Source organism: Passer montanus, unplaced genomic scaffold, assembly GCF_014805655.1.
Source record: "Passer montanus isolate IOZ18808 unplaced genomic scaffold, ASM1480565v1 scaffold8, whole genome shotgun sequence".
In the NCBI taxonomy this organism is placed as follows: domain Eukaryota; kingdom Metazoa; phylum Chordata; class Aves; order Passeriformes; family Passeridae; genus Passer; species Passer montanus.
This window is the reverse complement of record NW_024373256.1, coordinates 15,600,576-15,625,145: the sequence shown is the minus strand read 5'-3', so window position 1 is coordinate 15,625,145 and position 24,570 is coordinate 15,600,576. Positions and strand designations below refer to the sequence as shown.

General features: G+C 53.9%; 1 protein-coding gene across 8 annotated transcripts in view; it reads right to left on the bottom strand.

Annotated features, from left to right (window-relative positions):
• The window catches only part of LOC120513061 (ankyrin repeat and fibronectin type-III domain-containing protein 1-like), a 245,860-nt gene that overhangs the window by 69,986 nt on the left and 151,304 nt on the right, over positions 1-24,570 (bottom strand). For all 8 annotated transcript variants that reach the window (XM_039732031.1, XM_039732028.1, XM_039732029.1 and 5 more), the window contains one exon: positions 4,402-4,442. In XM_039732031.1, the coding sequence (XP_039587965.1) occupies positions 4,402-4,442 (41 nt within the window). The remainder of the gene's footprint in view (positions 1-4,401; positions 4,443-24,570) is intronic.

The window sequence follows — 24,570 nt, the reverse complement described above, 5'->3', positions numbered from 1 at the left end:
TCCATGTAATGACTTTGAGGCAAAACAAACAGGAGCTGCTGCTTTCTGAGAGGTGGTTTCAAAGGTTCCTTGCATGTTTGCACATCTGAGGCTGGAGGACAGAGGGTGGGGACAGCCTTTAATCCCAGCTGGAGCCAGAGCCACGAGGTGGCTGCCCCAAGGGGCTGTGGGATCCTCTGGGATCCTGTGGGATCCTGTGGGATCCTGCTGCTGCAGGGCGGGCTCCGAGACAGCCGGTCTCCTCTGCCACCATCCCAGGGAACAGGAGGAGCAGATCAATGGAGAGCATTTTGTCACTACAGCTGTGTCTCTGCTGGCACCTCAGAGTGCCTGGCAGATATTCCCTGCTCCCAAGTGACAGCTCCCTGACAGCTGAGCAGCACGGGGGGATGAGGGCAAAGCAGTGACACTTTATTAAGCCTGGGTATTTCAGTCTGCATTTACTAGGGGGTTTATGAGTGTCATTACTACCAACATTTCTTTCTGCTTTAAAGAAAATGAGTTCCTGACACTCAAGAGCAAATATGTGCCAGAGGCAATTAGCAAACACACCGGACAACCTCAGTTCCTGTCAAGAGACTTCCACCCAGCCCTGCCAGGATAGTTATTACCTCCTGTCCCAGGAAAGCCTATTCCTGTCTCTGAGCATGGTGTCCTTGCCCCTGGGTCCTCAGCCAGTGGCTCCTTGCTGCTTTGACAGAGAAGTCAGGGCCCTGTGTTGGAAATTTGGAAGGACCTCTGGAAATCTGGATATTCTGACAGCATTACAGCTGTATCAGCACCTTTCAAAAGTGGGGTAGCAAATGAGTGAGCAGCTCAGGGGCTGGACTGATACCACCCCATGTTTCTTCCCTGACCCCTACAAACTCTGGTCAGATCCCAGACAGAGCAGAGTTGCAGCCAGGGCTGCACTGGGGGGGGGCATGGGCCCAGATTGCATCAGACAGAAGTTGTTAGGTCAGGATAAGCCATTCTGACATCTGAACACAGTTTTGGAAACACAAGAAGGCACCTGTACCTGTTCATGTGGGATGGCTGGAGCAGTCAGTGCAGGTGAGGATACCTGTGCAGATGTTAACTAACAGCTGGACTTGTGGCCATTCCCAACATGCCAGGTTCCTCTCTCAGGTATTTCAGCTACAGGAGCTCTTTATGTGCCACTGCTGGTCCTTCCTGGGCTGGTCTCTACCTCTTTCAGTTCTCAGTTGATGTAACTTTTCTTGAGATTAATGCCTCAGCGTTCTTGACTCAGGCTGCATCCCTCCATTCACCATGGAAGAGGGAACATTACCTCCCAGACTGAAAACCAGGAGACCCAGCTCCTGACATGGGTCAGGTCTTACAGGAATATCTGTAAGCACCATCACTGAAGCCCTTGCAAGCAGAAGGGCATCCCCCAGAGCAGGCAGCAGCTCCATTCTGGGCACCTCTGACTTCCTACAGCCGAGATCCACCTGCACTACACCTCCCTGTGTGCTTTCACTGCATCCTGGGGCAACCCAGTGGGAGATCTGCACCTCATGGATGGACTGGGAGGAGGGGAAGGGCCATCACAGGGTGGTGGGTGAGGGTGGACTTGTCTCCATGCCCTCAATCCTCACTGGGATGCTCCAGGAGCTCGGGAAACACCCGCCTACTGGCTGAGACAGACTGACAGGAACTGTGAGGTGAGGACACATTTCCATTTCTGAAGGGAAGAGGCAACAAAGAAAGGAAAGGAGTCACTCCAGGAGACACAAGAAAATTCAGCAGATGGAATATCTGATGTCCATTGAGGAAGAGGGCATCTGATTAGAGAAAGCTGAACATGGCAGGAATGGAGCAGAAGTCACTCCCAGGACAAGCAGTGAAAAAACTCACTGCTGAGATTTCTGGCATGTGTGTCTCCTTTTTCTGCTTTCAGGACCAACACCTGCTGTGGGAGAGCCCCAAGGCCTGACACAAGAGCAGAGTGGCTCCGACTCTGCTCCCACTGGGCTTTGGCAGCAGGTGAGCCAATGCCTCAGAAGCCAGAAAAGGAAAAGCAGAAGCACAGTCAAGTTTGCTCTGGCACACGGGAGCTGCAGGACTAGCTACACACTGCCAGACTTCTCTCAGCTCACCAGCCTCATTGCACAGATGTGTCCAGGAACCACCACAGCTGGGCTCAGCTCTTCCCATGCTCTGGCTGCTCGCCACCACCTTGCCCAGGGCTTGGGGAACTGTGACTCTGGGCTGTGCAGCTGCTGCAGAGGAGTTGAGCTGCCTCAAGTTCTTAGCAGAGCCACCCGACCTCTGGCATTTTCCAGCAACCCTTCTCTGAGGAAGACCAGTTCCAGCCCTGCCAGAAACTGAAGGGTTCCATAGAGAGCACCTGGTCCAGCCTTGCAGATGGGTTCCAACAGGCACAGTGTGGCATCAGCTGATGGATCAAAAAGCCAGATGGGATGGGGGCAGTGGTACCAGGCCACATCACAGCCACAAACTTACCCACCACAACCCCAAAACAGCCACTGAGGAGTGTAAATGGGCTGGCCATTAACCAAAGTCACAGTGTTATGACCAGACAAGTCACAGCTGCTGGGCCAAACCATGGAGGTCCTGTGGCCTTGTGGCATAGAGAAACAAACTGCCATAAAAGATCCTGTATCTGCAAGAGCACCAGCAACCCCACTCTGACCCAGCAGCTCCACACCTTCAGCAAGATGGGAAGCCCATATTCTCCCACTCAAGGCAGAGAAACATTCCTCATTTCTCAGAGATTAGTTATAAATGCAGCACCACAAATTGTTGGTAGGAACCACCAAAACCACAGGAAACTGAATAGTAAGAACTCTTTAAAGATTTCCTCCAAATCTCCTACTTCAAGCCTCCCCAGAGCTTCAGCTGGAACTGAGACATGGGAGATGTTCAATCTGTTCTAAACCTACCTGTCAGACTCCTCACAAACACAGCACTACACTCAGGAGACCCAAAATCTGGGACGGCTCTTGGGAGAGGTCACAAAAACAGAATCATGAGCTCTTTGCCAAATGTGTGTTCATGTTGTTGTGGCATCCACAATGACTCCATAACCTCCTGTGATATTCCTCTGATCTCCCAGAAAGCCATGCAGGATTAAACAGATATTCTGTATTTCCAGAAGTCTTTATCTGCCTGAGGTCTTAGAAAGCTGATGAGCTGCTCTGCCTTGGGGTGAACAGGCAGAGGAGCTCCTTCAAATCAGACTTTCAGTACAGACCTAGAAACCAGCACCAAGTTCTAAAAACTCTTGGTGGCATAAAGAGGAATCAGCAGACACCTGAAGAACATACACACACCCCACACTTGCTCTCCCAGGACGGACAGCGAGCAGGCAGACCCGTACAGCATTCCCTGACACAGCCTCTTCCCCCTGGACCTGCTCCCTCTGAGGCCAAGCCTGACTCGGACTGAGGATGCTGCCACACTGCTGGCACTGCTGGGATGCTCAGGAAAGCAGCAGAGAGTGAGCAAGAGCAGGACAGTGAGCTTTGGAGGAGAAATCCTCAACCCAATTCCTTCTGAATTCTCCAAAGCCATGCTTCCCTGACAATCCTGCCCATCAGAGCACTGTCCCACAACTTCAAATCCACCTATGTTTTTTGGTTTGGTTTGGTTTTTATTCAGAAGAAAGGTGATAACCTGAAGATCTTCACTTCCCCAAGCAAAGCAGTAGCAACACAAGGTCCCACAGGAGACGTGCTCAGCAGCACAACACATAATGCAGTGCCAGGGCAGAACCCAACCTCTCAGCAGGGCTTTTAACAGAGTTTGCCATTATCCAAATGATGATGGGAACAAACCTGTCCATCCAGCAAGCACAACCTTCTTACCTGGAAGGTGCCATGCTGTGGCGAGGTTCTGTTACCTAATCCACACACCAAGAAGCCAACTGCTTGTGTTGGTGGAGTGGTTTGCATAACTTTCTCATGTCCATAGCTCTAAAAGCCCCCTGCCCTCCTCTCCCCCTGCAGCTGACAGAGCTGCACCAAGCCCAGCGGGTGAGACAAAGGGCACCAGCAGCTGTGGGAGATGCACGGCGAGATCCCCCTGCTGTAACACACAGCAAAACCATTTGATTCTCCCAGGCAGCCCAGCTGTGCAAACCAGGAGCAGAGGGAGCCTGAGGTGGGAAAGGTCACCAGTGCACCCCCCTCTCCCGGCTCTGTCCCCCAGGCTCAGTCAAGCTGTCATGGTTCCTTCTGACCTGATGGAAGGATTTGCATATGCCCTGAAGCCAGCATGACTGACAGCCCTTCCACTGTTATCCTCACTTGTGTAATTGCAGCAGCTATTCTTGTACACTGAAATGTCTAATCTTAGCAAGCCATGGAGCTGCTGGGTAATATGGACCAGCCGGGAATTTCCATGCAATTACTCACCACTGCTACTGGCACTTACTTTGGCTGGTAAAAGTCCTTCTTGTCCGCTGACCCCAGACTCTGCAAGACACAAAAGACAGAGGTATTTATTTTTTTAAACCCTTTGCCAAGCAAGTATCATTGATGAGGATGTGTGGGGAAGCACTGAAAGGCACATGTCTGTTATTTTCCTGCCCGATGGGTCTCAGTGTACTGGCTGGACAGGACAGCTTGGCCCTCCAGCCATAGGCAGTGCCCACAGCACTCAAGATGTAAAAACAGAGAGTTAAACTAGAGGTGAGAGGATGCATTAGATGTGAAATCAATGTCCTCTGGCATGTCTGTGTCTCCGATGGAAATGTTTTGTCAGGAGGGGATTCAAGTCCTGTCAAGTCTGCCCAGCTGGAAAGAGACAAAGGGTTTGGTGGAGGGGCTGAGCCACTACCACTGCAAAGACCCCATGGCAGGTCAGGGGCTGAGCCCCAGGCCCACAGTTTCTGCCAGGAGCAGGACAACAAAATTCTTCTGCCAAGAACACCACATCAGGCTTGACTCAAGCACATGTGAAACTGGGAAGCAGAGACAGCCCCAATGCTCGCTCAGGTTCCTGTCCCTCCAACTCCACCCCCAGCATGATGGGGTAGAAGTCTGAGAGCACCACAAATGCGCTGTGCCACGGTTCCCTGTGAGACCCCAGTGAGGCCAAGCCTCCCCATGGGGCCCCTGGGCACCGCAAGACCCCATCTGGGGTGCGTGGCCAGGCGTGTGCATGGCACACACAGAGAGCATGTGCAGCTCCTCATGCTGCGAGGACGGGGCCATGTACCCCACACTCATCCCAGTCTCCCCCCAGCACACCTCATCCCAGAGGCACCCACAGCAGGGACTGGCCCCCAGCCCTGCTCCGAGGCCCCAGGGCATGGCATCCCTGGGCACAGAATGATGGTACCTGCACCGAGGGGTGTGCAGGGCAGGCTGTGCCCAGCGCAGGGGGCACTGGCACAGACAGACACAAACCCACCAGACCTGGCTGTCACCAAAGCTCTTGCACCGCCACAGCCCTCTCCTCCTCCTCCTCGTCCTGGGGATGATCCTTGTCTGTGCACCTTGTGGGGTGGAGGGCAGGGAGCAGCAGCACAGGGTGGCCCCACCACCGTCCCTGTCCCCGCGTGTCGGTGCGTGCAGCTCGCAGGAGCAGCCTGGGCTCCGGGGTGGCTGCTGTAGTTTTGCTCTGTGGTTGCCAGGCAATGGCGAGCTCCAACTCGAAGCAGCGGGAGCAGCGGGGCCGAATGCTAATCAGGCCCGCAAGAGCAGCCCCAAAGCTTCCCCTTGCCAGACAACGCCAAAGAGGGCTCCCACCCAAACCAGCAGGGAGAGGAGGACCCCAGGGGAGGGTTAGGTTGGATATTAGGAAAAAGTTCTTCCTCCAGAGGGTGCTGGCACTGCCCAGGCTCCCCAGGGAATGGGCACAGCCCCGAGGCTGCCAGAGCTCCAGGAGTGTTTGGACACCGTTCTCAGGCATAGGGTGGGATTGTTGGTGTGTCCTGGGCAGGGCCAGGGCTTGGACTGGATGATCCTTGTGGGTCCCTTCCAACACAGGAGATTTTGTGGTTCTGTGGTTCTGCAATGTCACCTGCCCTGGTGCTGACTGTCAACACGCAAGAGATCTGAGCAGCCCCGCGGGGTGGAGATGGGGACAGCCCCTGGCTGTGCCTGCTGCTCCTCTGACCCCGCAGCAGCAAGGAGCTGCAGCAAAGCCCCGCAAATCAATGGCCAGACACCAACTGTGCTGATCCAACACTGCCACAACCTGCCCAGATAGATGGTGGATTCTCCATTCTCGGAGACATCCAAGACCCACTGGACATGGTTCTGAGTGTCCAGGATAATCCAGGGCAGGTGATCCTGCACTGAGCAGGGAGCTGGGCTGAGAGATCTCCAGGAGATCCCCTGATCTCCCAAACCACTCTGTGCATTCCTGAGGTAGCAGAAAAATCAGCACAGCAGTAACTGCTCAGGGTGAGTGATGGGGCCTGAGCGATGGGAGCTGTTCTGCAAGCCCAGAGCACACCCAGGAACAGCTCCACCCCTTCCAGCACAGCATTCCCAATGTGGTATTTCCTTACTTCCTTAAACTTGCACCCAAAACCCAAAGTGATACTTCCCAAACTATGGATCAGTTTCAACAAAGTTCACGAGCTATGACAAATTCAGTTCCTTCTGCTCTCTGTGCTAGTGGAGATCATGGAGAACTGCTGATACTTAAGGAGAAATCACCCAAAAACAGTGTTCTCAATGCTATTGAAACAACATCTGGATAACCTGCACCTCACATAGCCAGACCCTCCACCCAGCTACAGTGGAGGTCCATGGAAAAAGCTTCCATCAATGCCATAACCAGTTGAAAACTAGGATTTTAATATCTGGCATAAAACAATGAGGAACTAACTTTGCAGAGAGATTTAAAAAACCCCACCAATAAACTGGGCAGTGATTACAGCAATGATGAGCCAAAATTACTAGTTTTAATGCTCATGAAGAAAATAGCAAATAAGGAGGGAAAGCAGAATTTCAGCATGTCAACATGTCCAAGGAATTGGGCCTGGAGCGAGACCAGGAGCATTGAACTAGCTGGTGGCTGTACCACCACCCCAAAGTCTGCCCTTGAGCCATTTCTTCCTCTTTTGTGTCTCAGTTTCCCCATATTGCTCAGGAACAGCCCTCTGCCTCCTTGCTCTCTTTCCAGAAGGGAACAGGACCATGCCCAATAGGCAGATGGAGCTGCACAGGTCAATCCCACCACGCTGCACTTCTCTCACCTAAGCAAGCACAAAATCAAGGTGGCCATGGGGCTAGAGGGCTCTGGGAGAGTGTCCAGGAAAGCACAATAACCACCAGTGAATGGAGCAGAGCTTGCTGGAAGCCTTTCCAAGGGCAGAGACATCACAACATCCTGGTAGGAACTGGAGCACTGAGAGAGCTCAGGGAGCTCAGAGCCCTGCCTGGGAACATCCTCCTCATCGGGGGATTGGTGATGGCCTGAAGAGGTTAATGAGGAATCACACAAGGAATGGGGGAGGCTGTGGGCAGGACAGGCGTGGGCAGTGACTGCTGTAGGGTCACACACAAAGGAACAGCAGCAGGACTGGGACAGTGCCACCAGTGCCACCTCCGTCCCACTGGGTATCGCTGTCTCAGCCACATCCACAAGAGGGGAAGATAAGGGAAAAGTGGACAAGGGAAGGGTGGGACATAAGGAAGCAGGGTCAGGCAAAAGGAACACACATCCTGGACCTTAGGAAAAATATCTTGTCACTGGGCTTGAGCAGACCAACACCTCCAAGTGGGAGGGACAGAGCAGGTTTTACAGCACTCACTAAACAAATCAGTGTAGAGGGGATAGGTCCTGACCCTACAGGGAACTGGGACTGGCTTTTCTTTTCCTGCCTGTTCCTGAAACCTGGGAACTGAAAGAAGCAGAGGAGCAAAAGGTGACCTGGTGATTTCCTGTGCCTTCTGGGAGGAAAGACCAATTCCTCCTGGACTGAGAGGGGATCTGCAGCCTTCTATCAATGCAAATAAAGATTAAAAGCTCAAATGCCAGCCTGTGTGCATGCTCTGCTCCTGGATGATCTCCAGACTTCTGGAGGAGTGACTGCTTGTGGCTCCTGTGCATCAAGGCAGAGCTGGGGATGGCAGAGAGGTGCAACTACAGTGTGGCTCAGCTCCCAAAACAGTCTGGGAGCCTGACAGACTCCCAGACACCTCCTGCTGCTGCTCAGGGAGCTGGGAGCCCTCAGCCATGCTGAGAGGGAGAGGAGCATCACCCAGCTCCTGTGAGTCCCTGCGAGCCCCACGCTGCAGCGTGAGTCACCCTCCGGTGGGACCCACTGCTGCTCCTGCTTGCTCACTTCACTGATGACTCAGGCCTGAGGAAGCACAGTTTAAGTCCCTTAATGAAATAATTTTTATCAGCTTGTCTTTCTAAAACAAACACCTCAAGCAAGGCTTGCACCCATCTCCACCCTCTTGTCCTGAGCCACCAAGGAGAGGCACTGTGGGCATGGGCAGCACAGCGGTGCCTGTGGGGGCAGGAGCAGCCCCTGCTGTCCTGGCACGTGGCACTGGGCAGGGCAGCCACCAAAACTTCCCAGAACGTGCTCCATCCCTCCAGCGGCCCAGCAGGGCCAGGAGAGGAAGGTAGGATACAAGGGTGCTGTCCCAGGTGATGCATGCCCCATCCCTGGAAGCCTCCAAGGCCAGGTTGGACGGGGCTTGGAGAAACCAGGGCTAGTGGAAGGTACCCATGGCAAGGGGTGGGACAGGATGAGCTTTAAAGTCCTTTCCAACCCAAACCACTCCTTGATTCTATGAATCTGGGCTAACAGGAATGCTTGAATTTGCTTGTTCAATTTCACTTTTCAGGCACTAACTAAATAATTTTGTGAGTTACACAATGTAGGTAAGATAGCAGCCCAGATTCCCTAGGCCAGCTCATCTCCAGAGCCAGCCCTGCTGGTCCCTAGTCAGAATTAGCACAACATGCTGCAGACAGAAATGATGAGTGATTTAAAGGAGTGTGCTGAATTTCAAAATTCAGCCATGCTAGGACGATTACAGACCTGGGGCTGGAAACAAGGATGTTCACGGAGGGGCTAAGACAGAGGTATTGTTTTATTTATTTCTTCCTGCCAGCAGACATCAATCCTGTTGTACTTTTTCCTCCCGTAAATGTTGCCAAGCATAATCTTGGCTCATCTTTTTTTCTAGGCAGTGTCCCTGGGAGAACAAAGTTATTAGCAAGGCTGAAGAAGGCTCATGCAATTATTTAGCAACTACACCAAAATAATCCCCAAAGACCAGTGGCTGCTCACAGGTGGCAGCTTTCTAAGTCACTCCAATAAAATCTGGCTCAGTAACTGCCAGCATAATCAATGCCCACACAAACAAACCAGAGGAAAACTGAGGGATGACTGATTTTTCCATGCTAGAAGAGGATTCTGCAAAACAAGCTCACGAGCCATTGCTGGCTGCAGGCTATGCTGCCACACTGCCACTGCCACTTGCTCACCTGCTGGGACCTCAGCACCCCTGAGCTGCACTTGGAGCTGGGCTGGACAGGCTCCAGGGGGATTTGGGCACAGGCAGGAGGCTCTTGGCCCCCAGGGCAGGGCAGGGATTGGGGACCATGGCTGCACAGCCTGTCTCTCCCATCCCTCCCGGCTGCAGGTGCTTGGCCCCCAGGGCAGGGCAGGGATTGGGGACCCAGCCTGTCTCCCCCATCCCTCCCGGCTGTCACCCTTGATCCTGGTGGTTCTGCTCCCAGGCACAGCCATCCCCAGGCTCAGTGTATCTGCAACATGCTGCAGTTATGAGTAATCAGGAGGTGATGCCTGACTGTCGGAAGGGGAATAAAATTCAGAGCCTGGGATGTGAGTGGTTGTTTGGGAGGAGAAGGAGGAAGGACATGGCAGCCCCCACCCCAGCTCACACCACTCCCCCAAGCAAGGGCTGGAGCAGGGCCAGGCTGGGTACTCCATGCACCCCATCTCCCTCCAGCCCTCTGGCAAGGGCTGCCTGAGGAGCCAAAGGACTCTGGGAATGCTGCCTCCCTTCTGTGGACTCCAGCACCCATCCCACCTGCCACCTGCCCCCAACACTGCACTCCTCAAGCAGCCCCAGCACTGCCAGGGCCCAGAGCTAACATAGCCCCAAGCAGCCCCAAAACATCAACTGAGGCCAGTTGCCTCAAATCCTAAAACCTGAATTTCAGGCTGGATGAACCAGATTGCTGAGCTGAACATCACAGATGTAACTCCTGCCTCCATTGTGGGTGCCAGCCTGGAGGGAGCTCCAGGCCACCAAGCTGGGGGCAGCCAGATTCCCAAAGGCCGTCCTGGATGGAGAGCAGATCCCACCTGTGTGCTGAAGTATGGAGCACAAGGAGTGGAGAACTGGGGTGTCTTAATGAAGTGTGGGTGATGCAGCAAAATGAATCTGGTGGCAGTGGAAGGGTCAGGTGGGGCAGGCAATGCTGGCCAGGTGAGAATGGCTGGCTCAAGGAAAGACGTGAGAATGGGAAGAGGCAACAACCCTCTGGCAATCACAGAAGGGTCTTTGTCAGAGGATGGTATTTTAGCAAGGCCAAAGCATCCGTGGGACCATGGGGAGGGGTGTGAGCCCTCAGCCCCAGCCTCTCACCATTGTGACCCTGCCTCTTCCTGCCTCCACTGCAAAGGATCTGAGGGGGGGGATCTCTCCCAGAACTGACCCAGCCAGGGAGGATGCCAATGGCTCCAGCGTGTTCATTCTTCCACAGCTACCTCATCCCAGCCAGATTAGAGCAGGATCTTGGCCCAGCTCTCACATTAGCTGCAGACAGCCCTGACCCTGTGCATGTGCGTGGGGCAGTGATGCACATCCAAGTTGGGCTTTGAGTCCAACAGAAGGTGAAAAACAAGCTGGAAACCAGAGAAAAGGGGGTCTGGACCACTGAGGGGGGAAGGAGAAGGGAAAAATGGCTATATGCACACACGGTACACTGAAGCAATCCAGAGAACAGAACCAAGGCCCACAGCCACCCCCCAGCAGAGCAGCAAACCCCACGCTCGGGAGCTGGGGAGCTCGTGGTGTCCTCCAGGCACCTGCCCAAGACACCGCAGACCCACTGGAGAACAGGGGCTGTGTCTCAGTGTCTCCCAGATGCCACAGCCTTGTTCAGACACCAGCCTGACCCCAGCCTCTCACAGTGCCAGGATGTGTGAGCAGGTGAGCACCACCCTGCTCCAGCTCAGCTCAGCAGAGTCAGTGGCCACTCTGGTGGCTCATCCATCCTCACAGCTGGGACCCAGCAGGGGAGGCCTTGGAGTTTTTCTGTGGCCTGAAATACAAACATAAACCTGGTTCTTTGGAAAATGGGGTGACCACCAGAGTGTGCTGGGGCACTGCCCAGGCTCCCCAGGGAATGGGCATGGCCCTGAGGCTGCCAGACTCCAGGAGTGTTTGGACAGTGCTCTCAGGGATGCCCAGGGTGGGATTGTTGGGGTGTCTGAGCAGGGACAGGAGCTGCACTTGGGTCCAGCTCTTAGGTCCTACCTGGGTCCATTCCAGACTATTCCATGATTCTGTGATCTCCACCCAGCCTCTCCCTGAGCCCCAGGACACTGATAGGATGGGCTCTCCTGGACAGCAGTCACACCACCAGCCCCTCACTCCAAAGCATGTCTCTGCAGCTCAGCCTGGCCTGCCAGCAGGCTGTACACTCTTCAGAGCCAGGCCAACCAGAACAGTGTCAAATTTCCCAACATCATTAATTCTGTTTCCTCTTCCTTCTCCTCCAGCTCGGAGCTCACCCCTACAGGTGCACTGCACAGTGGAGCAGGGATCTGTGTGGAAGCAGGAGGAAGGCGCCAGGCCCTGGTTCCACAAGCCATGGCTCCAGGGACCCCCCACCCCCCACCATCTCCCTCCCTCAGCAATTACACCCACAAAACTGGGCTGCCTGCAGCGCAGACCCTCACAGTGACTTGGGGTTCCTCACCAGCTGTGAAGGGAGGACCAACCCCATCCTAGCCTGCCTTCCCACGGGAGGAAAAGCAAGTCTGCTCATGAGCATCTGCCAGCACCCTCATTAAACCAGTCCCTTTGCACTCCTTCCTTGCCTTCCCACCCCTTGCAGCATCTCCCCAGCCCTGCTTTCCCCAGCTGAGCCTCTTTCCAGCCACGCTCCCCGTGCCAAGGGGAGCTCACCCGCAAACCCCTCGAAGCTCACACCACCCTAAGGCTGACCCAAGCTTCAAAGCATTTCTTTACTGAGAGCTCATCCAGGAAACTTTGTTTTCTCCCCTCCTATTGTACTGCTGCATGCCTGTAGGAATTCATTCATGCACAGACAGCCACGCAGGCACGCACAGGCTCTGTGCTGGAGTCTCCCCGTGGAAGGAGCTGCCGGAGCCTTGCCAGGGCCGCCACAGCCAGACCCTGCACTTGCTCCTTCTCCGGATGGAAGAACTCGTCAAATTGCTGGCAAAACCACGGGAGCTTGTAAACCTGCCAGCTCCACAGCACCCACAGTGACACACACACACCGGCTGGGCACCTCTGCTCCTTGCTGTCACTCACGCAGCGCTCCGGAGTGGCAGGGAGGGTGCAGGACGTGCCAGGGAGCTGCAGGCATGGGGCTGCAGTCACCCATGGCTGGTACCACCGGTGGGCTGCACGCCTCCCTTCTCCACCTTATCTTTCCTTCTTTTTCATTATTAGAGTCTGCAAACCATTACAGCAGCTTGGAGCACATCGGGAAGGAGCTGTGCTCGGGCTTAAGTGTTTGCAGGATCAGGGCTGAGCTGTGGAGCCGAACTCGCTGCTATTTATAGCGGGAAGCCCTGAGCACAGCACGTGCTGGAGGGGAGCGTGGCCGGGTCTGTGTTCCTGCTAAAACCTGGTGGGTTTTTTATTTTGCCTCATTTTGGGGATGTCAGCTGCCTGATCTCATAATTACATTCATGTGCTGCCTGGTATTTACAAATGGTTTTGTTATTTTTTAATATTTGGGCACACCAGGTTATAAAATCCCAGACTGGTTTGGGTTGGAAGAGACCTTAAAGCTCATCCCATTCCACCCCCTGCCATGTGGGCAGGGACGCCTTCCACTAGACCAGGTTGCTCCAAGCCCCATCTACCCTGGCCCTGAACACTTCCATCCTCCTACATGTTTATACTGGTTTATAGGTGAAGTTCTATCTTTCATCACTGGTTAAAAAAATAAAAAAGCAGGAAAAGAAGCTAGATCCAAGTAGTAAGCTCTCAACTCCCCGGACCTGCAGCTAATTATCCACACCCTGTCCTGCAGCGTGCCCTTCACATGTGGACCTGCGTGCCCGCAGCCTGGCTGGGTGTCAGCAGCCTGACAGCAGCTCTGCCCGCCAGCCCCACTAATTATAGCGTGGGGAGCAAACGAGGGTGCCCTCCCTGCCCTCCTCTTCCCTCCCTTCCCCTCCCATGGCTGCTCCCCTGTCGCTGCAGCCTCTGACAAAGAGGATGCAGGGCTGCAGCTCGGGCTGAGGAAGCCCCTTCCCCGAGGCTCCCAGGGGGACCAGTGAGCAGCACAGGGATGAGAGTCCCCAGGAGATGTGTCAGGGGGCCTGACCCTTCCAGGGGTACCTGGGCAGGGAGCAGGCCTGCCACCACACCCCCACCCTGACCCTACCCCACTGCAGAGCCAGGCTGTTGGTCCTGTGCTATCCCTGCTGTCCTTCCAGCCACCCCACCTCTCCTTGGACAGAGCCCTGCCTCTCCCTTGTCTCTCCCACTGCCTTCATACACCCCCAGCACTGGGTGTGGGGGAGCCCCTCCAGCCTGCCTGGAAAACCAAGTTCATGGGAATGTCCCTCTCCTCCGGCAGCCTCAGCCCCTCGAGAGGGACAAGGCACAGATGTAAGAGGACCACAGGGGGGTGTTCCACCTCCACTGCCTGGGCTTTGCTGCCCCACAGGAGAGCCTAGGCACCACAGACCCCCCAGCAGGCAGCAATGCTGTTGTCTCAGTGAGCAGGGCCAGGACCAACAAACCACAGCACCCTCAGGAAGTGTTCCCTGTCATCAAACCACTCCTGGGGTAACACACATGCAAAATGGGGAGGATTTGAGCAGAGCAGGGTCCAGGGGACCTCACTGGTCACCCACCACAAGTTATAAACATCCACGGCACACACGAGACCTGTGGAGACATGAAGAGAACCCAGCCCTCACAGGAGACACAGAATTCTACAGGGCTGGAGTGGGTTGGAAGTGACCTTAAATCTATTCTCATTCCACCCCCTGCCATGGGCAGGGACACCTTCCATTATCCCAGGTTGCTCCAAGTCCTGTCCTACCTGGCCTAGAACACTTCCAGGGATCCAGGGACAACCATGGCTTCACTGGACAACAACATCCACCCAGAGTTCAAAACAACATTGGAGAGCATTTCTCTCATGCTTTTGGCCCTGAAAGTGGCTCCACGAGGTCACACAGCATCTGACTCAATCAGTGTAAATGTGAATCCCCACTCCCAGGAATGTGGCTGCCACCACAAAATGACCTTAACTGCTCCTAGCCCTGGAGGAAGAGCAGGGCTGTTTGCAGAATGACATGCCTACCACAAAACAAGGATGCTCCTTACAGCTAGCCTCTTCATCATCCTCTTCTTCCTCCTCAGTACCCATCACTGAGCCCAGTGCATGGGAATGCTGCTCCTCCTGCACTGCTCCTGCCCAAGGAGCTAATGGGGCTGGGCAAGCTGGGTGCTACAGAAGGCTACAGTACACTCCTGGGGGGCTGCCTCAGCTTTATCTCAAGGCAACAGGAGCTAAAATATGGTTTGGTCAGGACAGGGACAGATGTGACTCAGAGGAACACCTGAGCTCCACAATACAAAGCAAATCCACTGCTTAGACAGGAACCACTTCACACCTGGGTAACACTGAAAGGTCTGTTCTGAGCACCCTTTGCCACCATCACTGGCCCAAGGAAACTCCTCTAGGCCTAAAAATTCACTTTTACTCTCAAATTAGAAGTGTTTGTTTGTTTGTTTGTTTGTTTGTTTAAATAGGGCTTGTAATATATCAACTAACCCATTTCAGAGCAGCAAGCTCTCTGAAATTCATATGAAGCTGTGGCTGCCCTAAACCTGGAAGTGCCAGGTTGGATGGGGCTTGGAGCAACATTGGATCATGGGAGGTGCCCCTGCCCATGGCAAGGGGTGGAATGAGATAAGCTTTAAGGTCCCTTTGAGACAGGTCCCTTCCATTCCAAACCACTCCATGGTTCTAGGATAATATGCCACAGGTTTTTGGGAGCATCACCAATGTGAGCAGAGAAAAACTTACAAGAACTTTATCTATTTTGGTTAAAGGTAACGCTTTAAAAAGAAAGAGCCCCTGGAGCTTTGTACATTTCTCTTGGAACAGCCTGTCCTGAGGGATGGAGGCACTGGTTCAGTCCTGACCACCCATTTCTCATCCAGACAGGAGGGAAGAAGGAGCCAAGGGATGAGGCTACCCCTCCATCCCCACAAAGCACACAGCTTCCCACAAAGCCATCCCATCTGGTAGTAAGACTGAGGTCAGGAGTAAGGTGGGGACAGTGATGACCTTGCTACATCCCCAAGTCCACCTTCCCAAGTGGAAAGGGACCGGGACAGCCGGTCCCTCACTGCTGCCACAACTGCATCCATACCCTGAGCATTTACACAGGCTCCAGCCAGCCAACCACCACCAAATAGGAATCAAACTCCATAAAGGACGCACAAGACACACTACAGAATAAATTGAGTACATTAGAAAAAGCCCAGAGAGGAAAAATAGATTTTTGGAACGTGTTCTCAATCTCATTAATTGGGAAGACAGCCTTGGAGGGGGAAAAAAATTATTATATCCTCCCCAAACCATTATCCGCTCTTCAGAGTGTATCATATGAAAACAGTTATATAAAAGAATAAATTATATTTGGAATGGCAAGAACCCCAGAATAAAGCTAGGAACTCTGATGTTCCCATATAAAGATAGGAGACAGTTATCTGTTCCAAATTTTCCAGTTTTCTGCTGCGCCAATTCAAATTCACTACATACCAGCATGGCCATATAAAGGGGACTCCACCCATGTGAGCTTGGAAAGAGCAGTAATCCCCCAAACTATCAATTTAATGTATGGGGATAGAAAATGAGGGAAGAATGTACTCCCAGAAGGAGCGCTCTGTTAACGACATGGCACAGGGCTTCAGAACGTGCACACAGCAATATCATTTACAGGGACTTGTGCGTTGTGAGACGCGAGCTGAAACTGAGATTTCTGCACGCAGACACCATCGATGCTGCAAATTAAATGTCCGTTTCCAGATCCAATGTGAACTTTATTTTTGTTTTATTTTCTACTCTTTGCTCAGCGTCACGTTTCTTGGCCAGCACTAGGAAATCATCTCTTCCTTGGGGGTTTTTAAATTAATTATCAGCCCATCTTGCCCAGGCTCTCCTGAGCAGCAGAGGAGTGAGGATGCCTCAGGGCAGGGCTAGCACCAGGCAGGGTGCTCTCAGCCTGACCCCTGTGGAGGTGCTCCAGTCCCAGCCTGGGATGTGGATGCTGACCACAGCACCCAACCATGCAGGAACCCCCACATGGGCAGCCTCAAGCTCCCCCTTACCCTGCCCTGGATCTGAGGTGGTTAAAAATCCTCCTTTTTCCTGAATTTCTGCAGATGCAACACAGCACTGGCAATGCTGTCAGCATGGGCACGTGGCACTGGTGTGGGCTGGGGCACAGCAGCAAGGGGCCAGTGACACAAACACGGGAGGCAGGATGTGACCCTGAATCTGGCCACACACTCCCGAGCCCCCAGGAATGTGTTGTCATGTTTGAAACCGCACAACAAGCTGGTTCCTCACCTGAACTACACAAACAAAACACAAAGTGCAGGTGGTTCCAAGTTTTCTTTCCTGTTTGGAATTCCTGAGCAGAAGACCCAGTGAGTGGCCCAGCAGCTCCATATTCCTCCCACCAGATTTGTGGAGCCACTGCTCACAGCAGGAGGCAAGAAGATAGGAAGGATGGCTAGGAGATGGAAATCTGGGCCAGGAGATGAAAATGAGGGCTACAGCCCATCTTTCATCAGTTTTTAAACCAGTCAGGGGCTAGGCACAGAGGCCTCTTGTCACTGGTCTGAAGCTTCCAGGTCCCTCTCTCTGGAAGTGTTCAAGGCCAGGTTGGACAGGGCTTGGAGAAACCTGGAATGGTGGGAAGTGTCCCTGCCCATGGCACTGGGTTGGTACAACATGAGCTTTAAGTTTCCTTCCAACCCAAGCCATTCTATGAAGAAGCAGCCTGAAGAAGAAATTATTTTCTCCAGCTCTACCAATCTAATAAAGTTCATTACAAAATTAAAAAAAAAAAAAAGAAGAAGAAAAAGAACCTTCTAGAAAGCACCTCTTCTCATGCCTTAAGACCCTGATGAGGACCAGCAGCTCTTGTCCCAGCTCCCCTGCACCATCGGCACCGTGCGGCGCTGGCGCCGGCGCCGGCAGCGCCCTGGGAAGGAGCCGGCAGCCAACAGCGAGCCCTGTCCAAGCCATCAGGATGGATATGCAGATAAACCAGGTCAGAGAAGTGTTTCCATCCTGGCCAGACAGTGACTAAGAGACGGCATTAATTTGTTACTCAGCCCCAGTTTAACTTTTCAGACCAAGAAGAGCCAAATGGTCGTTCCAAGTGAAAAAATACTGCAGGATGCATTCCTTTGCCCTGTCCCAGGAATACCCAGGGATTCATGATTTCAAGATGGAGTTGACAGCTCTTTCATATATCACTAAGAATAACAAACCAACCTTTCTGTTTTTCTTTTCATTCCCCAAATGCTATTTACTGGTTGCAAGAAGCCACACATCATGTTCACATAGCACACTGGGAAGGTGGGGCTGGATGAGCCCTTAGTGCAGCACACCAAAGCACCAGAGACAACAAAAAGTTGTTTTATTGGCAGTCCTGCTGTCAGCACAGAGAATGAAGTGTGTATGAGGGAGCATCCACCTTCCACCCCCTTCTGGACTCAACATGAAGGCTCCCGGGAGCTTTACCAAGGATATGAGACTGAAAACCCGACTGACAAACCCTTTGGAGCTTGAAAGCCCTTCTAAATTTATTCAGAATTTGATAACCTGCTACAGCACGTGTGTCTGTTGCACTGCCTGGTTCGGACAGTGCCCACATCACAGCAGGTACAGGGCAGCACCTCCATGCCAGGGTGCATGGAGGGACCCACATGCCCAAGTGAAGGGACAGCAGCCCAATGCCTCACTGCAGGACCCAGTGACCCCAACACCACACAGAGGGTTTGGGTATCACCAGAACTTATCACACAACAGCCTTTTTTAAAATTGTTGCCTTTTAGGGCCTCCAGAAAATGGTGTTTTCAATGACTGGGCTCAGAGACTCATCCAACAGCATGCCAAGAGCTGGCAATTATGCCCAGGAAGAGGCATCCCCGTCCCCACTGGTGCCCTCCTGTCCCCAGGCTGAAGCTGCAGGGTGTGAGGCCCCACAGGGTCCCTGAGATGCCTCACATCACTAAAAGCATTTTTTCCTGCAGGCAGAGGAGATTTGACGCTGTCAGCCTGGCCAAGTGCAGCACAGCAGAGCTCTAAACAAACACTGCCACAGCACTCGCATCCAACTCCATCTGCAGATGGAGCAGAAGGGATGCCCATGACATGATACAGCCTCAGTAAATCCTGCCAGAGAGCTCAGACCATGTCTTACCTACATCTTGTTTTATAAAACCATGTGCTGTCTCACAATAGGTCAAGTCAGAGCTATGCAGAGCTTTCAGCCCCAGCATCCCTCTCCTGAAAAATTCCCAACCAGCTCTGCCAAGGGGCCATGACCCAGAGATCCACATCCACCTCCCTGTGGCCACTCAGCACAAGAGCTGGTACCACACACTGCTGCCTGCCCCTTTGAAACCCAAACAGTCCCTTCTCCTCGACCACTCAGGACCTGGGAACCAGTTTTAGTCCACAGCCAAACAAGCCTAAGGAAAGCCTGCGGGACAGTGGCGTGATGGGGGAGCCCACAAGGCCCAGCCCCTTGAAGGACCTCGGTGACAGCACGCTGTCACTTGAGGGACAGCACGGTGACAGTCCTCACGGCCCCTGGACATGGAAACCAGGGAGACAGGACCCACCTGGGCTCCAGTAAAACCCAGCCCAGCATCCCCAGGCAAGGCAGCACGCACGGACAGAGAGCTCTTACACTGAGGCAGGGCATCCTCCCGCAGCAGCCGAGGCGAGTCACAAGGGCTGTGCTGAAACACAGCGGCCACTCGGGAGGCAGGTGACACATCCTGCGTGCAAAAGGCACATCTCCAACCTGCTGGGGCTTTCAGGGCTGGGCAGGGCGCCTGCTCCTCCCCGTGCCACTCACAGCCCTTCCTTGTGGCACCTATTCCTGCAGCTCCCGCCATGTCCTCATGCTCACCTCATCCCACCAGCTCCTGCCCAGCTCCAGCTCGGAGAGCATGGGAACCCTCCAAAACTGGGGTAAGGATTGGGCCAAACCCACACCCCACTGAGCCATGGCTCAGAGCCACGGCAGCTTAGGGCTGGCTGTCGCAATGCCACTGGAGAGGTGCCTCCTCTGGTATGTCCCTTGTCAGGCACAGCCCCTCCTCTGGCACACCCTCCCACGCACAGGGGTCTGGGCAGAGCTCACCTCTGCACTCCACAGGGTGCTTGCTGAGCCCATCTGATCTTCCCCACAGCCAGAACCACAAAGTCTTTATGAACTTCATGAAAAAAACAACCGCCTTGAATGCATTTTGGCTTTTTCCCAGTAAATCTCTTTGGTACCCCCTAGTCTGATGTGAAATCACTCACCATCTCTATAGCACTCAGAGCTGCACAGAGGTCCCTGTTTCTTCCCTATCGTTCTCGTCTTCTTCTGTCTTCTCTCCTTGTCTTCCTCCTGTGCCTCCTGGGTGGCCAGGCTCTCCCTGCCGGGAGGGCAGCAGCCTATTCCAAGATTCCTATCCGGCCGCCCACAGCCTCTCCCAACAATTACAGGCCTCTGCAGCTGTCCCAGGTAAGCAGCAATGACAGACCTCGAGGCAACTTCATGGAAATGTCTGTTCAGAGGCAGGGTTACCTGTCCCTGCCAACTCCTGCCTGGAAAGCAGCATCCTGCACACCCTGGCAGCACAACAATGCCAAACAACTGGATGGAGGGAAACGAAATGACACCAACCTATCCAGAGAAAACAGGGGTATGAGTATTTTCTAGGGTCCCTGCATCATTCCAGTGGCCCCATCCCTACTCCCATGGCTTCTTCCCAGCACAGAAGGTCTGTAGGGTTGGTTGGTGCCCACCCCAAAAGCTTGCACAAGCCCAGCATTTGCAAAGACAAAGTAATCCTTTAATGGCACATTCACATCCAAAGGTTTTTGGTGAAAACCCCCAGGACAATCTTTGGCAGCTGCACTCGAAATGTGGGTGCTGGGGCACTGGGCAGTGCAGGGCAGGGCTGTGGGCAGTGGCTGCAGGAGAAGCCTCAACCCCTGAGCTCAGGGTGAAGCTGCTCCCCAAAGAGGCACAGCCGGACAGTGGGGCACGGATGTGATGGGCTGTGGCTCTCAGCAAACACTTGCTTCATCTCTGACTTCCTGGGTGTGATCACAATGAAAGCCCAGAACCCCCATCCAAAGGGCAAAGCTGGGAATTCCCAGCTGCAGCAGACACCAAGCCCACGCTGCTGACACAAGGCACAGGAAATTTACAGCTCCTCTCACCACAAACCCTCCATACTCCACAAGCAACAAATGACATTGTTCCCCCTGTCCCATCCCTCAGGAGCCACTGCAGGCATCACTCCCCTTGCCTTATCCCTGTGTGACTCCCAGCCCTGCCCAGCAGCACCAGCCCTGCCAGATTTAACACTCAGCACAGACTCGCCCCAGCTTCCCTGTGCTTCGAAAACAGCAGCCTCTGACCTCAGGAGAGGCTTGTGCCCTCAACAGGGTCCTGTGTTTCCCACTCCCACTCCCACAGTCCATATCAACAGGGTCCTGTGTTTCCCACTCCCACAGTCTGTCCATGAAAGCCCTCACAGTTCCCTGCTAAGCAGGACAGCCAGGAGCCTCAGTCCTGTCCATCCACTGCCCAGAGGCAGCAGCCCTGCAAGGAGCTCCCCGGTCACTTCCTGCTGCTCTGCCTGTGTATTTTAGGGACATGTGGCAAATGGGCACACCAGGGAGGATGCAGGAGCCCCTGGGCCAACACAAGCTTGTGGCAAGTGGGCAGCACCCAAATCTTGCTGACCACAGGTGTGGAAAGTGATTTAGAAATAAATATGAGCATAGATCTTTGGGAAAGGTGGGTAGGGAAAAGGCTGAGGAAGAACTGGCTGAAGTGGGATAAAGACACTCTTGCATCCAGACCCTATTTCTTTCCAGAAAGAGCCAAAACCTCAACAGGAGTTTGCATTAAAGCCTCTGATCTTCACTGGGGTTTCACCCCTGGGCGCCACAGCTTCACACAGCCAGGGACAGCCAATGCCCAAATTCAACTTTAATCCAAGTAACATTAAAAAGATACTCCAGGGATTAAGTGGCTTGACAAGCTCCAGGCACACCCAGGGACAGGAAACTAATGATGTGTGTCACAATAGGGCTGCGATCACATGGCCCTGCTGGCACTCACCCCATGTGCCTCAGTGTACCAGTCATTATGGGCAGGTGTGGCACTGCCCAGCTCCTGCAGGGCAGGAGGAGGTCATGTGCACATCACAGAATCATGGAATCATGGAATGGTTTGGGTTAGAAGGGACATTAAACCCATCTCATCTCACCCCTCCCATCCTCCCATCCATCCCACACCTCCCACTGTCCCAGGTTGCTCCAAGTCCCAATGTCCAGCCTGGCCTTGGGCACTGCCAGGGATCCAGGGGCAGCCACAGCTTCTGTGGGCACCCTGTGCCAGGGCCTGCCCACCCTCCCAGGGAACAATTCCTTCCCAATATCCCATCTAATCCTACTTTCTCTCAGTTCAAAGCCATTCCCCTGTGTCCTATCACTACATGCCCTTGCAAATACATATAAATAAATAAATAAATAAATAAACACACACACACACACACACACACACACACACACACACACACACACACACACTCCTACCCACATATATTATATATGTATTTGTATTTTATGTTTAGTAGTGCTGTTCCCAGGACTGCTCCCATGGGAAGCACAGCCCCACACTGCTTTGGCTGGGGGTCGGGATGAATAAGCAAGAGGAGGGAGGAAAGCCACGGCCCTGGGGGGTCTGCCTGTAATCAGGCAACATTTCAGCAGTGGTGAGGGAAGAAATTAAAGAAATAAATCGTATTTTGTTCGTGCTTAGTGAACACTCACTAGAGAGTCATGATGAAACCACACATATGCTTTTCCAGGCAGGAGACAGCAGTGCTTGGAATCACAGGCTGGTCCCAGGGTGGCACAGAGATGTGGGTACTCACAGCAGGAACAGGACAGATGCTGACAGGGAAGGAGGTGTCAGAGCACAGGGAGCTCTGGCTGGGGATGTGCGGTAAAGCAATGGATTTGCTATGCCTGAAAAGCTGGGCTGAGGTGGGATGCTGGGAGAAGAGCTGAGGAAGGAGAGGGGAGGAGCAGCCTGAGTCCTGCGGCTGGCACAAAAGGGGCAGCAGAAAACCCCCTTGACAGGACAGACCCTGCCCAGTGCCACCATGGCACTGCTGGGATCACCTGCCCCCTGACCTTGGGAACCAGCTGGCCAGGAGCATCCCAACACTTCAGGATTCCCAGCAGCAACAGAGTGGGCATGGTGCCAGCTACAAAAAATGAATTGGGAGAGCCAGTTTGGGGCAAAAGAGCCGTTTTTGAAGAGGAGGGGAGAAAAGAAAATAATTTAAAAATAAATAAAAGGGAAAGACAAAACCACTGTGTAAGAGATGAAGGGAATGGGGGAAGAAAAGTTTAAAAGCAATCCCTGGGGAATTGTGGAGAAGAAGAAAGAGCATAGACACGCCAGGCGAGCTGGAGTGAGAGCCAGGGAGCAGGAAGCGCCTAACTAGGATGGAGACAGAGATACTACAGAACCCTGGTGACGTCATGCTGGAGTCTCAGCGGTTTCCAAAACAACTCCAAACTCCAGAGCCCAGAGAGGGAGTGAGGAGTGCAGGAGAAGTGGAAATGAGACGGGGCTCGGCGCTCAGAGGGAGCTGGAACAGGAGCTGGAGGCGTCTGCGGAGCCGAGCCTGCTCCCAGCTCCCCGTCGGTTTGCTCTGGCGGGACGGGCTCTGGGGAGCCGGCAGCCACGGAGACAGAGCTTATTGTAGAGCCAGGCAGCATCAGAAAGGAAATTCCTGAGGGTGTTTTCCTAATTGACATGTACAATGAAGTTACAGTCCCCCAAAGCCCCTTGCTGCAGGAAGGTAAATTCTGGATGCTCCCAGAAGCAGAGCCAAGGAGTGAGCAACAGCAGAGCCGGCGACCCAGAGGAAATAAATCTGCACTAAATGGGAACCACACACAGAGAGTTGTCCCGATGGCAGCAGGCAGCTCTGCCCCAGCCTGTTCAGATTAGAGGGTTTTATGGTTGTGCTGGCCTTGGGGAGCCTGGCCAAGGCGGCTGGGTCAGCTCAGGGCTCTGTGAGGAGGGTGGAGAACAAAGTGAGAAGGCAGAGTGAACCCCCAGGGTCAGGCTGTGCTGCCCTTTGTCCAGGGCTTGTAATGTGGGGTTGCCCCTGTGCCCCCAGCCCACCCCACAGCTGCTGGCTGGGTATGGCAGCACCCTATGGGTGAGGAAGGGTGGCACAACAGCCATGGTGACTTTTCCTGTCTCCCAACCTCAGGTGTGTTTCTGCTGCAGGCTGCAGGAATTACTGCAGTTTCTCCACTGCCAGCCTGGCCAGAGCCAAGCCCAAGGCAGCACCTGGGTGCTCCCACACCTTTGCTCTCACAGTTTCACCTCCTGCCAGGCTGGAGCCTTCCTGCTCTCCTAGGCTGTGCTGCTTGATAATTGGCACAGCCGTAGCTGAGCTGTCCTGGGGCTGGGGATGATCCTGGAGGTCTGGTATCCTGTGGCAATCCAGGCCTGGATCCTGCTGGGACACAAGGATCCCCACTCGGTAACACTGCTGCACATGTGATGAACCTGCTTGGTCTCAGAACTCTCCTACTGTCCTTGGCTTCTGCCAAGGGATGCAGCACACAGGAAACACTGCCAAACACTGGCCAGGGGGACGGGTGTCAGGGCACACCTGCAGGCTGGTGGAGGGGTCCAGGGTGGGAAAAGGACCCAAGAGGGGTGAGCAGGGCACAGTCACCTCTCTGCCTCCAAATCTGTCACAAGCAGCAGGAGGGCACAGGCTGCACAAAGCAGGTTTGGCCATGAGCCCACCTTGCAAGCCACCCAGGGAAATCCATGGGAAGGCAGGGAGAACCCTGAGCTGGCAAGAGAGGCAATTGTTAGGATGGAACTGCCAAGAGATGTCTCGGTGGCGGCACAGCCACGTCCCCTCTGCACACACTGCATGGCTCAGAGCCGGCAGCACCGGGAGCAGGCTGGCCATGGCAGCAGCCCCTGCCTGTCACCCTCCCCTGGGCCCCTTCCCGGCTCCCTGGTTAAATCCCACCACGGCTGCTTTCCTGCCCGGGGGCGAGGAG